Genomic DNA, 13,538 nt, shown 5'->3' on the forward strand with positions numbered 1-13,538 from the left:
TAGAATGTTTCAAGAATATTATTTTAGCATTATCTTACCTTAGTATGGACTTAATTTATTCACTTGTTTGGCTGACCAGCATTTCATTTTGTTTTTGAAATAGCATCTCATTATGCACCTAGACCGGCCTCAAACTTTTTCCTGTCTTAGTTAAAAAGAAAAGCCCACCCATAAATAAATTTGTTTGTTTGTCTTGGAGGCAGGGTCTCTCTATTTTAGGCCTGAATATCCTGAAACTTGCTACATAGGACAGGCTGACTTCAAACTCACAAAGATTCTCCTGCTTCTGCTTTCCTCTCAAGTGCTACAATTAAAGGAATATGCCACCATGCCTGGCCAGAAATAATTTTTAACAAATGCATATTTATTATTTAGAGACTGGGTCTCACTATGTAGCCTTGGCTGGCTTGGAGCTCACAATGTAGACCAGGCTGACCTTGAGTCCAGAGCAATCTGCCTGCCTCTACATCCTGAATGCTGGAACTAAAGGTGTATGCCACCATGCTCAGAATAAATGTTTGTTGAATAGTAAAAGAAATGCCTAGTTTTTTTTTTTAAATATTTATTTATTTATTATGTACATCCATACAGCTTTCTGTCTGCATGTGTGCCTGCAGGCCAGAAGATGACCCCAGATCTCATTATAGATGGTTGTGAGCCACCATGTGGTTGCTGGGAATTGAACTCAGGACCTTTGGAAGAGCAGTCAGTGCTCTTAACCGCTGAGCCAACTCTCCAGCCCCGAAATGCCTAGTTTTTAAAGAATAGCAACTACTTCAGAAGTTAATTTCTAGGGTTTGGGTTTTATCTTTATTTCTGGTACTAAAGATCGAACTCCAAGCCTTGTAGATGTTAGGCAAGTATTATATTATTGAGCTATACTCCTAGTGTAAAAATTAGTTTCTATAAAATTTCCTAGAAAACACCTATGTGAATTATGCCAAACCTATTACCCAGATTATGTGAGCAAATATTTACCATCTGTAATCATACCACGAACAATGAAAAACAAAGATAACTTTCACTTTTTTCATATTGCTGCCTGTCTCATATTTCTTCTTCACCCCAATTCAATTCTCTTCCCTATCCTTTTCTTTGGCCCTTTGAAATGGGGAAATAGGAACAGTCAATCAGACTTTCAAGAAGAAACAGGAAAATAAGCAGCATAGAAAGGAAGCAGAGCCTCTTTTCCTCCTACGCCAGTGCAGCACCATCTCACAGAAGGGTCTGAGGGGCACTCTCTCCCTTTCTCAGTTTTTACCTTAATGTATCTGTCTACCAAAAACAATAACTAAAGAACAAAAGAAAGGCAAAAATTAAAAATGCAAGGTTTTGGTATTGGGAAGACAACACTTCAGAGAGTAAGAAATCAAAGATGGGGCTGGAGAGACGGCTCAGCGGTTAAGAGCACTGCATGCTCTTCCAGAGGTCCTGAGTTCAATTCCCAGCCCTCTTCTGGAGTGTCTGAAGAGAGTGACAGTGTACTCACATACATAAAATAAATAAATAAATCTTAAAAAACAAGAAAAAGAAGAAATCAAAGACGGGACCATATGGACGAGAGTTTCCAATTAGGCCCTCCCTGGGTACCACTGGAGCTGATCCCCATGGAGTGAAAGTCTGAAGAAGCAGAGCAAGTTTTCCCGAGAGCATCGTGTACGTACCAAGGTGGGGACAGTGAACACCTGAACGGACAGTGCGGTTATAGAGATGCTTCTCTCGTGGTCGTCACTGATGTACTCTTTCTGTAGTTGTTTATAATACTGAAAGACACAGGTGGAAAACCCACTGAAAATCACTACTAAAGCCTTTACATTCTGAACTTCAGTAACAGCCTCAAGTACAGCAGCCATCAGATGGCAAGTTAATAGACTGTCCCATCGAGAGCAAGAAACTAACATATGTTCAACTACTTGATTAGCAGAGACAGACAATTAACTTTAAATTCAAAAGACACTGCTGAAAATCATGGCAGAGTACAACAGTATAGCTTACCCCTTTTCAACACAACAAAACAAAAATGCCCCTCAGGCAATGTTTTACAGCTTCTCCTCTAACAGTACAGAGTTGGATATATTTAATGGATTTAGCAATTTATATGGACCAGGAGACCAGTCATAGTCAATCCTGTATTAGATCAAAGTCAACACCACATCTACCAAATAATAAGCATCTTTAAAAAGTTATAAACAGGGGTTGGGGATTTAGCTCAGTGGTAGAGCGCTTGCCTAGGAAGCGCAAGGCCCTGGGTTCGGTCCCCAGCTCTGAAAAAAAGAACCAAAAAAAAAAAAAAGTTATAAACAATTTGTCTATTTAATCTTTCACTATAGAATCCTAGACCTTAAGAGATGACCATGGTGTACAAAAACTATATCTCATCTAAGTAAGATCAGCTTTTGTGTAATGGATAAAATTCCATTTCAGATCACATATTCTTATATCTAGGGCCAACAATCTTATGTCTAAAATGTTCTAAAAAGTATTTAGAGAAAGTAGAAAAAAGATTACATCTCGAGCTACCATCTCCTCCAAGGGACAAGACACACAGATACTTTCTTAATTCCTGTTGTTGTGTGTGTCTGTGCACCCTGTGAGTGTGGCATGCTTAAGGAGGCCAAAAGAATACCTTGGATCCCCTAGAACTGGAATGAGCCAACAGTTTGGTGCTAGGAATTAAACTAGGTCCTCAGGAAGAACAAGTGTTCTTAAGCCATCTCTTGGGCTCCTAAATGTTATTTTTTAACAATGTGCTTAGAGAACCCAAAGGAGGCATCTTATCCCCACGCTGTCATTTACCCACAACAATTGCGACTTCCTCTGTGCTTCCAACTCTAGTTTTGGTTCTGTCTCTACACCGTCCTATGCCTCTTAGAACCATCTGAAAGTTAAAGGCAGAAGGAGTTACCACACGGTGGTGCACACCTTTAACCTCAGCACTTGGAGGCAGACGCAAGCCGATCGCTGTGTTCAAGGCTATCTGGGATGACACAGTGATGACCTTGTCTCAGAAGGGTGAGGGGCTGGAGAGACAACTCAGTGGCTAAGAGCACTGGCTGCTTTTCAGAGGACTCAGGCTCCATTCCCAGAACCCACAGGTGGCTCAAAACCATCTCTAACCCCAGGTCCAAGATATTTGACACCCTCTTCTGGCTTCAGGCACAGACATGGTCACAAATATACAGGTACATGAAATACTCATACCCAAAATGAAAGTAAATAAATCTTAAAAAAAAATCAAAGAATCAATAAGTTATACATCTTTGAATAACTCAAATAACAATCTCAAAGCCCCTGTTCTGTGTAAGCTCACAATCATACTTGAGCAATAAGTAAAAAGACATAATAATGTAGCACATGAAACAGATCAATAAACAACATAAAAGAGTTTTATTTTTAATCTTAGTTAAATATACGGATTCCCTAATTCCTGCCCCTGCCCCTGTGCATCTGTTCCTTTTTTTTCTGCTATTCCCTTCATGCAGACACTTCTATTCTTGCAGTAATTTTACTAGCAGGCAAATAATGATCAAAAGGATGAGTGGAAAAAAAAGACAAAGAAGAAGAGTGACTGTCTGGATGGCCATAATAACCTGCCTTCGCTTGGCCTTTTCCACTATCTTCTCTCCAAACTTCCAATCCAACAATCACCATTTGTGAACATACTTATTGTTGTATAAAATGATACATTTTAATGAAGAAATTAATAACATAATTTAAAATGAGCTTCATACGTATCCCTCTGCTTCTATAACTTCATTTGTCAAAAATTATGTTACGTTATAAACAGCAATTACCTTCACAAATTCCATAGCAAAGAGTTTTTTGTATTCCATCTCCATAAAAAAACTACTAAAGATCAATTCGTGAAGGATCTTACGGGCACCTGTAGATCATTAGGAAGCAGAGGGTGAGGGCATCGCCAAGACAGAGACAAATTATTCCAGGCATTAGAGATAGCAGAGCAGAGGTGTTTTGTCTTGTTCTGTTTTTAATTACCAGGCTAACAGCTTCAAAGACGCAGTACAGTCAACATCATGAATTACACACATAGATTCTACCAACTCTTCCCTCTTCTGTGCCTCTCCCAACATTCACCTTACTGTTGATCCCTTCAAACCTGAGTTTCATCATAGTTTTAAATTTTATTTTACTTTATGTGCAGATGTGTATGTGGCAGTGGTATGTGCGCGTGAGTGCAGAAGTTCATAGAGGCTAGAAAAGGAAGTCAGATCTCCTGAAGCTGGAGCTACAGACCGCTGTGAGCCACCTGAGTTTGATGCCAGAACTGAATTTGGGATCTGTGCCAGAGCAGTGCTCCTTCCTAACCCCCAAGCCACTTCTCCAGGCCCCGGTTTATCTTTTTCTACCATTTCACTCGTTGGGCACCAATAGGAGGAGAGGCCCTTGGTCCTGCCAAGGCTCGATGCCCCAGTGTAGGGGAATGTCAGGGCAGGGAAGTGGGGAGGGGGGTTGTTGGGAGGAAGGGGGAAAAGGGGTGGGATAGGGGGTTTATGGATGGGAAACTGGGAAAGGGTATAACATTTGAAATGTAAATAAAAAAAAATCCAACAAAAAATATACAAGTTTCACAAGAAAAAAAACTATGCTAACTCTGTTCTTTCCTTTTCTGTACCTTTCAGACTCTCATCTTTTACTCTCTATGTCTCATCTAGATTGCTATAGTACTGAAAACATTGCTTTACTAAAAGCACTGCTACATGAATCTGATTAAACAGTTTTCAACTGGCTCTTTCTAAATGAAAGGCACTATTGTTAAAAGACAGTATTCCTGGATTTTTAATCAGCAAAATTAAATTAGTTAACCTTGCCTTCACAAATAACACAGATCAAGATCGTGTTCGATAACACAAGACAGACCTCTGATGAAGCTATAATCTTCCCTTGACCCTGCAGGTAGCATAAACAGAGGTCTGCTTACCTTTATAAAGTTTTGCATCCCAAAGCATTAGTCTGCTTATAAGACAGGGATGTTCAGAGCCAGGCTCCTCTATGAGGCAGGCTTGGCAGAAGATCTGCCTAAAGTCACCTACAAATAAAGGAAGCCAAACGGAGTCAAATGATTTTCTTCATGATATTTCTCCTAAAAGTGTTTCTATAATAATATGTAAAAAGATTAAAGTTAACTTGCTATGTTTGATGCCAAGAATAATCATGTCATCAAACTCAAGAGCCAATAAAAACATGTTATTTGATGTGCATTTAAAAACAAATTTAAGGTACTATATACTTGAAATGTAATCCTGATGAAATCAATCAAAATAGACCCTTGACCAAGAAATAAGAAATTTCAATGATAAACATTTCTATAAAACACAATAGTTACTTAGAAATCAGATAAACAGGGTGTTTGCTTACTTGAATAGCTCATAATTTTGTTCATCCAGGATCCAAGGCGCAGAGCAAATTTCTGGTGGGCCATAACCACGGAATGCAGCACTTCCACATGGAGGGGGTGCTGAGAGACGTTCTCTGAGTGACTCTACAAATGACAGGAGGAGTGAGAACAGGCTCTGAACTGTGCTTTAGTGATCTACATTTCACAAAGGAAGCCACACAGTCTTCAACTGCCAAGTTTCCAGACATGCCTTTACTCATGACACCAACCGTGGCAATGATAAGATCACTTGACTCCTAGAAATAAATCCGCGTTTCCTTTTGAACTTCTGTTTGTGGCTAATTCAGAAAGTTACCTTTATATCCTCCTTTGCTTCCTGGCAAGCGGAATACACACCTGCTTTGACAGCCCGGCGACCCTAATTGTAAGGGAAATGAGAATGAGGTAGTGGGATGGGAATCACGATCAATGAGTTACACACAACCCACAGACTTGATGAACTGTCGATTACCATGACGCTAGAATAAAGCCCAGGTATGATACCCTAAGAATGTGCCTCCAGCACCCAGGAAGCAGGAAGATCTCAAACTGAAAGGCAGCCCAGGCACACAAGACTGTGTCTCAGAAAGGGATAAACTAGCTGGCTGGTGCTTCACTCCTTTAATTCAGCACTTAGGAGGCAGAGGCAAGCAGATACTTATGATTTTGAGGCTAGCCTTATGTACATAGTGAACTCCAAGACAGTCAGAGCTGCCTCAGAACAACAACAACAAAAACAGAGTTGGGGATGGCGTGGGGGGAGCTAAATCAGTAAGGCTGGCTCACTCCTCATAATCCCAGAACTGAGGAAATGGAGGTAGGAGGATCAGGAATTCAAGAGCGTCCTCAGCTGTAATCAGGCCAGCTAGGCTACAAGCGCCCTGTCTCAAAACAAACACTCCAAGAGCTAAGGACATAGTTCAGTGGAAGAGTATTTATCCAGAATGGGCAAAATCCCAGATCAAATCCCAGACAAAAATTTTAAGTTTTGACAATTTCATGTATATAATAAATTTGGTCATTTCAACCACCGTTCTCACCTCTTATCCTCACTCACCCCCATGTTAAAACCCTTCTTCCAAACAAATCCTCTATGTTTGTGTCTTTATTAGGTAAGTTGCTGAGTTTAATCATAGATGCTTGAGTGACCAAGGATAAGGAGTTATTTACTGGAGTATGAACAACTTATAGTGACAATATCACTGAAGAAAACAATTTCCCTAACCCCCAGCAACCACTAACTGCTGTCAGTCCTCAGGGAGGAGTGGGGCCTCCCACTGTCCCTCCCCCATCCACGACATACACTGACATATCTAATCCTGTCCGGGTATTCACAGTTGCTAGGAGTCAAGAGTGCAACAGTTAGCTCATGTCCAGAGAAGTTAACTGCACATGTAAAGTCTATAATGAACCATGTTTTTAAAAAGCAGCTAACACCTGAATGCGAGAATTGGATGTAAGACAGCAACATAAGTCAGAGGGTGATCACGAACCTCTTTGTCTATGGCAGTTGTGTGCAACTGTGCCTCTGCAAGCTCACAGTCAAGAGCTCTTTGCAGACTGTATATCACATGATCATATGAATGGTGCTCATCGTTGAAAAGGACACAGTAATATCTTTCATTTTTCTCCCTATTTAAAAAAAGATAGATATTCAAATAATAATGCAAGCAAAAACAGTCATATATTCTAAAGCAGCACAATGCAGTTTCCTGTCTGTCGAGAATAACACAGTAATATTGATACATGACATGATTTTAAATAGTATAGTGCTATGGAATGGAAAAGAACCCCATTAAGGAATGCTGGCACACAGATACTTGGGAGGCTGAGGCAAGGATTACTTGCGCCCACAAGCTTGAGTCAAGACTGGTTAACTCTCTATGATCCCCTGTTTCCAAAAAAGAAAACAAAATCATTAAGTACTATTTCCTCAGGTGTTCTTTTCTCCAATTTTTCTCCACTCTCTCCTCTTCCTCGTAGGCTGCCTCAGATCATCAACTTTTGCATGGCTCACACACTGACAACGGGAAAGACAGGTGTTCAGGCTTAGAACCTTCAGGCAGACAATGATAGGCAATCAGATTTTATTTTTGTATTTGCCTTCTATTTAAGTGATACTGGACCTGTTGATCTAGGCTGGAGAGATGGCTAATTGGCTAAAAATAAATACTGCTCTTGAAGGGGACCCACGTTAAGTTCCCAGCACCTACATGAACAACTTAAAATCATCTGTGAAACCCTCTGGTATGCACCTGGTGCACATAAACTCACAGAGGCCTATGCCTAAATAAAGGTAAATCCTGAAGTGATAGGGGTATTATAGTTTTGAGGGGAAGGTGGAGGGTTTTTGTTTTAGTTGTTTTCAAAGTATGAAGTGCAGCACGCCCACTTTGTCTATAAGATCTCAGATAAAACACTGACTATCTTAGATTTGCTTAGAGGAAGATAATACCTGCATTCCAGTTATATGATGATCTCATGCGATATGTGAAAACAGTAGTTACAGGCTATGCACTGTCAGCTTTAAATCTTCTTTAATATACCTTTCAACAGTCCTACTAGTCTGTGCATTGTAGCACATGACTCTAATCCCAGCACTCAGGAGCAGAGGCAAGTGGACCTCTGTAGAACTCAGCCTGGTCTACAAACTGAGTTCCTGGACAGCCAAGGTTGTTATATAGAGAAACTCTGTCTTGAATTGTCCCCCTGGCCCCCAAAGAAATATGAGTTCAGATGGATGAAAGAGGTATCCATGGTCACAACACAACTAAGCAGCAAGAGGAACAAGAAGGCGAATCTATGCCCAGTGTTTCCTACCAGTAAATATATCCAAGCACTGCTGTCTGTGCTGGGACACACTTACATTGTGTTTATTGATACAAAATTTCTTTAAAGAACTGTCATTATCATTTATCTGAAATTCAAGTACTTACAGATAAAATTTCTTGATACTTTTATTTCCTCAACAAGTCTATGACCAACACAAGTAAAAAGTACATTTGATGTCATTAAAATTCTTAATTATCTCTTCTTACATAATAAATTTCCCAGAAAAAATAAGATCACCACCAATAAATAAATAAGTAAATAAATAAATAAATAATCAAATCTGTATGTGGATTTGTGCTGTAGTTCTGTAAAACTCTATACACGTAGAAATAGTTCCACAAGGCCTGAACTATACTTTAATATCCAGAATTCCCTTTTTATTCCTTTGTGACAGGGTCTCACCACATAACTCTGCCTGACCTGTGCCTTGCTATGTAGAGAGGGCTAGTCCTGAATTCACAAATATTCTCCTGCCTCTGCCTCCTTTTCCAATTAAATTAAAAAAACTTTTTGAAAAGTTAAAAACCGTTAATGTCAATGAGAGACTTATACCTGTTAGAATTGCTGAGTTTTATGTAAAAACAAATTAAGTCCTGATGCCCGCAATAATCCTGGCACACTATTTCCAAAGTATAAGGGCAAAGACGATTTGGCTGATTCTCTGTTGAGCTCATACCCACTCTTGCCTTGGGCATATAAGACAATTCTACAAAATGTCTGTGTTTATATCTATTCCAATAACATAATAAATTCTGAGCTTGGGAAGGAGGGAAGGAAGGAAGGAAGGGAGGAAGGAAGGGAGGAAAGAAGGAAGGAAGGAAGGAAGGAAGGAAGGAAGGAAGGAAGGAAGGAAGGAAGGAAGGAAGGCAGGCAGGCAGGCAGGCAGGCAGGCAGGCAGGCAGGCAGGCAGGCAGGCAGAGAGGAAGGACCACAAACACAGATATCCAACAGTGTTTGTCAGCTTAAATAACCATCACTAAGCTGTGACTTGTGACAGCTCCCACCTTCTCTGCAGTTCAGGAGGCAGTTCCTTTTCCTCTTCCCATATAGTCATTTCTACAATGTACTTTATCACTGAAGGGAATATTCTCCTGGCTTGAGCAATTACCTCTTCATTCAGTGGGCAATGCAAGGTCTGTGAGGAAACAACAGAAACATACACTGAGATTATATCCACATAAATAGATAAGGAAGATGTTAAATCACTTCAGTGAGTTCATTACAATATCCACTAGGAATCTAATCAAGTTGAATTCATAAGCTCTTGGTATAAAATTGATGTTACAGATGATAAAAAGAAACACAGACTATAGAATACCTTTTATTCATATTTTCCCCTGTAAATTCTCTTTATTATCTTTCTGAATAGCTTCATTATGATAATACCATGCAACAACTGGCTATCCATTATAGCTTATAAAAACTCATAACTTACTTCAACCAACTCTCGCAGTCACCTTAAAAATATCCACAAGCAAGTATTGATAACAAAGAGTAAGAAACAGGCTGGAGATGAGTTTAGTGGTAAACACTTGCCTGGGATGATCATAATTTGATCCTCAGCACAATAAAACAAGAAAAGAAAAGGAGAGGAAGGTGGGGGGTGGGACGGGACGACAACTTAGCTAGTCAGAAAAGGACAATTTTTTTCTGACTCTGACCATACATACTTTGCTGAAGTAGAAAGGTAGAGAATCAATGGCTGAGGACAGGGAAGAAAGGGACTTAGTGTTGAATGTGTAGAGATTCAGTAGTGCAAGGCAAAAAACAAAACAAAACAAAAACACTGAATTCTATTTCATAACAATGTGAACGTACTCAACACAGCTAAACTGTATTCTTACAGAGGGTTAATGTGGCAAATTAACCAAGTTACTCTCTTCCCTTTAACACCTTTGATGTCGTCTCACCTATGGTCTGTAAGTTTGCTTTTACCCCCTCTTCAACAAGTCACCTTTTCTGAATAGTGTGTCCAGAGGTCTTTGCTAAAGAGATAAAGTGTCGATGGTACTAATATCAACATTGGAACACAACATTCCTGCTCATAGTTTTCCTTCCTCAGTTTCTTTTGACCATTCATAAACACGACCTCAGGGAAAAGTAGAAAGAAATTCTTCTGCTTCCATCTGGTGCTTATAAAAGAATTTTTCAAGAAAAGCATTTGCATCTTAGAAATAAACTCAACAAGAACACCAGAAATTAATGAAAACAATGAAAAAAAACCAAAACAAAACAAGAGAATGAGCAACCAGAAGTACGAGAGGAACTGCTTTTACTTGCATACCACAGGAGCCTCTCTTCGAGGCTGCACAGCGCACTGCCAGTGTTATTGGTTAGGTCTGCTTATGCTCGGTGATACTGCATTAAGCTTGGCGCAATTCCATGTACCTGGCAGAATATGGATCTCACACCCACAAGGCAGAGAGAATAAAAGCTGAAATCACAGTGTTGCAGGAGCTAATGTGCTACCAGAGCAGCCTTCTCTCACCTCCAGAGAAACAGCTGCAGGATATTGATTACTTTCCCAATCTAATTTTAAATTCAAAAATGTTCAAGATCAGATTTGAGACTGAATTCAGATTTTTAAAAATAAAGCTAGCTTTCTGGATACGTGAGACACGTCTTTTATACTAGCACTTTGGAGGCACAGTGAGTTCCAGGCTAGGCACGGCTACATAGAGAGGCCTTGTTTCAAAAATGAATGAATGAATGAATGAATGAGTCTAGCATAATTCTTCTCCCCCCACCTAAGCATTTTATTGTTTTTTATCATGATGAATTAAACATCTCCCATTACATCTCCTAAAAGGTATTGCTCATAAGGCCAGTCAAAAGTATTTGTTAAATATATTACACAGAAAAGCAGGCATTTTGCTGTTACTTGTTTATGTCAGTGCACATAGCAGTAAACAGACACAAGCCCAGCAACTGGAAGGCTATGCTTGGGAGGGACCTGAGTTTCAGGCCCGTTCTTAAAGAGCAACAAGCATACAAACAAACAAACAAACCTAGAAATCTTTGTGAACTGTACTGAAGTGTCTCATTTCGGTTAATTTTCTTGTTTTTTTTTTTGTTTGTTTGTTTTGTTTTGTTTTTGTTTTTGTTTTTTTTTTGACTTACAGTCATGACTACTTCTCCTTGTCCTTTGCAATGTTTACATATCTTAGCTCAGTCTAGTTCATCTGATTAGTGTTCCAGAGCAGGGTCAACAGAAGGATTCTGAAACATTGAGCTCCAATGTAGATGAATTTTAATCCAATGGCATGGCTGCTCTGGCAAGGGCTCACCAAAGACCTAGGTCTGTGTGATCCAGCTGGAATGCAGACATGCCACACACCTTCAACCCTTCTGGCTGGAACACAGACAAGCCCTTAGCACACACCTGTACGTTTGTAGAAGGAAAAGGCCATGTTTGAAAAGTGGTTAAATTGAGGAGCAAAGTAATGAATCAGAGACAGATTTGACAGAATGAGTCAGAAATAGGATACTCCCAGCTCTCGGGAGGAAAGAGAAGCTATTTAAGAGGAGCCCAGGGACAGAGAGGGAGTCAGTTGGGAGTCAGTGCAGTGTGTGCAGTGCAGTGGAATTGAGTTGTTCCTGATTTCATGAAGTTCAGAACAGGACAGCAGAGGAAGTTGAAGCCAGAGAATAAAAAGAAACCAAAAGATTAGAACAAATTGCCAGAGTTAGTTTGAGGCGAAGCAGAGCAATTTAGTCAGAAACTGAGAGAAGCCAGGTTGGGTCAGTCAGCTTGGAGAGGAGTGTGAGCCAGAACAGCTGAGTTGAACCAGCCAGCCAGAGTTCAGAAGGAGCTCCCAGAGTTCAGTGAGCCTCCCAGATGACAATTACATCAGGTGAAAGTACTTTATGCTTCAACATGAAATGTGATTTGTATAGATTTTATTTGAGGCAAGCATCCCTGAAAAAATTGAGAATGCTTTCCAAGACAGCAGTTCCCAAATGTGCTGGCACAAGCACCTTCACAGTGAGTTCCAAGAAGGCATTTCTTCAGCAGAGTAAGAATGGCTGTATTGTACTCTTACATGTGGGAATTCACCTGCTAAAGCTGTGCTTGGGGTGTCAGCATGAAACTGTTAAGACTGATGTGGAATGGCACATCTTGGTAGACCTTACAGCAGTGTATTCTAGCTTCCTAGAACCAGTGTAAGGCTCCCTTCCTTTCTCCCACATTCTGGAGCAATTTATAAGCTTTTACTTCTTCAGTGTTAATCAATTCAGTGAAATTTTTTTTACATTTTTATTAATAAAAACTTTAAACAGAAAAGCATACCCTCTCTTTTAATACACTTTTATTTAAACTTAATAATGCAACATTTTTCATATATGCTTTATTTATCCTGTTCAAATATTTTAAGGTAAAACACAATCATCATGACATTCACCCTTCAGTATTTTGATATGAATTTTTTTTTTTCTCGGAGCTGGGGACCGAACCCAGGGCCTTGCACTTCCTAGGCAAGCGCTCTACCACTGAGCTAAATCCCAACCCCTTGATATGAATTTTTTAATAAGAAAGGATATAAAACACCATTACTCTATCTAAAAACACTAATGACTAAATATTATCTGATATAACTTATTCAATTTTTCTAATCATTCCTCCTATCTTTTAAAAGGAATTCACTTTTTATTTTCTTTTTTTTAAATATTTTTTTATTTTTATGTGCAAGAGAGTGCTTTGCCTGCAAGTTTGTATCACATATGTGCCCTTAGAGGCCAGAAGAAGGTTTTGGATCCCCTAGAAGAGTGTCCGATATTCTAAAACAGAGAGGATGCCCTGTGAGTGCTGGCTCCTCTGTAAGAGCAGCATCTCTCATTAGCTGAGAATCCTTCAGCAGTTCTGGAGTTCCCACAGCTCATCTGTGTCTGTGTCCTATAGTTTCTTCCCCTGACATTGTCTATGTCTGGGCTTGCTCAAGTTCCTTTCTTGACTAAGATATATCCACTGACAATATATCTATTGTCTTTTTCCTTTAAGAAAAGCAATTACTGGGGCTGGAGAGATGGCTCACTGGTTAAGAGCATTGACTGCTCTTCCAGAGGTCCTGAGTTCAATTCCCAGCAACCACATGGTGGCTCACAACCATCTGTAATGAGATCTGATGCCCTCTTCTGGTGCGTCTGAAGACAACTACAGTGTACTTATATAGAATAAATAAATCTTTAAAAAAAAAAAAGAAAGAAAGAAAAGAAAAGCAAGCAATTACTGAATCATGTGTTCCCTCTGCTTTCAAATTCATTATGTTCTGTTCTTATTTTTGTTCTCTTGGAGTCATACATTATGCACACA

The 13,538-nt window shown here is 39.7% G+C and overlaps 1 protein-coding gene across 2 annotated transcripts in view; it reads right to left on the reverse strand.

The window, feature by feature from the left end:
• The window catches only part of Ubr1 (ubiquitin protein ligase E3 component n-recognin 1), a 110,319-nt gene that overhangs the window by 77,014 nt on the left and 19,767 nt on the right, over positions 1 to 13,538 (reverse strand). The window contains exons 5-11 of one of the 2 annotated variants that reach the window (NM_001178072.2): positions 9,232 to 9,362; positions 6,889 to 7,027; positions 5,712 to 5,774; positions 5,377 to 5,500; positions 4,940 to 5,047; positions 3,795 to 3,883; positions 1,665 to 1,763 (exon numbers count right to left, since the gene is read on the reverse strand). In NM_001178072.2, coding sequence (NP_001171543.1) covers positions 1,665 to 1,763; positions 3,795 to 3,883; positions 4,940 to 5,047; positions 5,377 to 5,500; positions 5,712 to 5,774; positions 6,889 to 7,027; positions 9,232 to 9,362 — 753 coding nt within the window. The remainder of the gene's footprint in view (positions 1 to 1,664; positions 1,764 to 3,794; positions 3,884 to 4,939; positions 5,048 to 5,376; positions 5,501 to 5,711; positions 5,775 to 6,888; positions 7,028 to 9,231; positions 9,363 to 13,538) is intronic. The other variant, XM_087653865.1, reaches the window with a different exon arrangement.

This window comes from Rattus norvegicus, chromosome 3 (genome assembly GCF_021556685.1).
Source record: "Rattus norvegicus strain SHRSP/BbbUtx chromosome 3, alternate assembly SHRSP_T2T, whole genome shotgun sequence".
In the NCBI taxonomy this organism is placed as follows: Eukaryota; Metazoa; Chordata; class Mammalia; order Rodentia; family Muridae; genus Rattus; species Rattus norvegicus.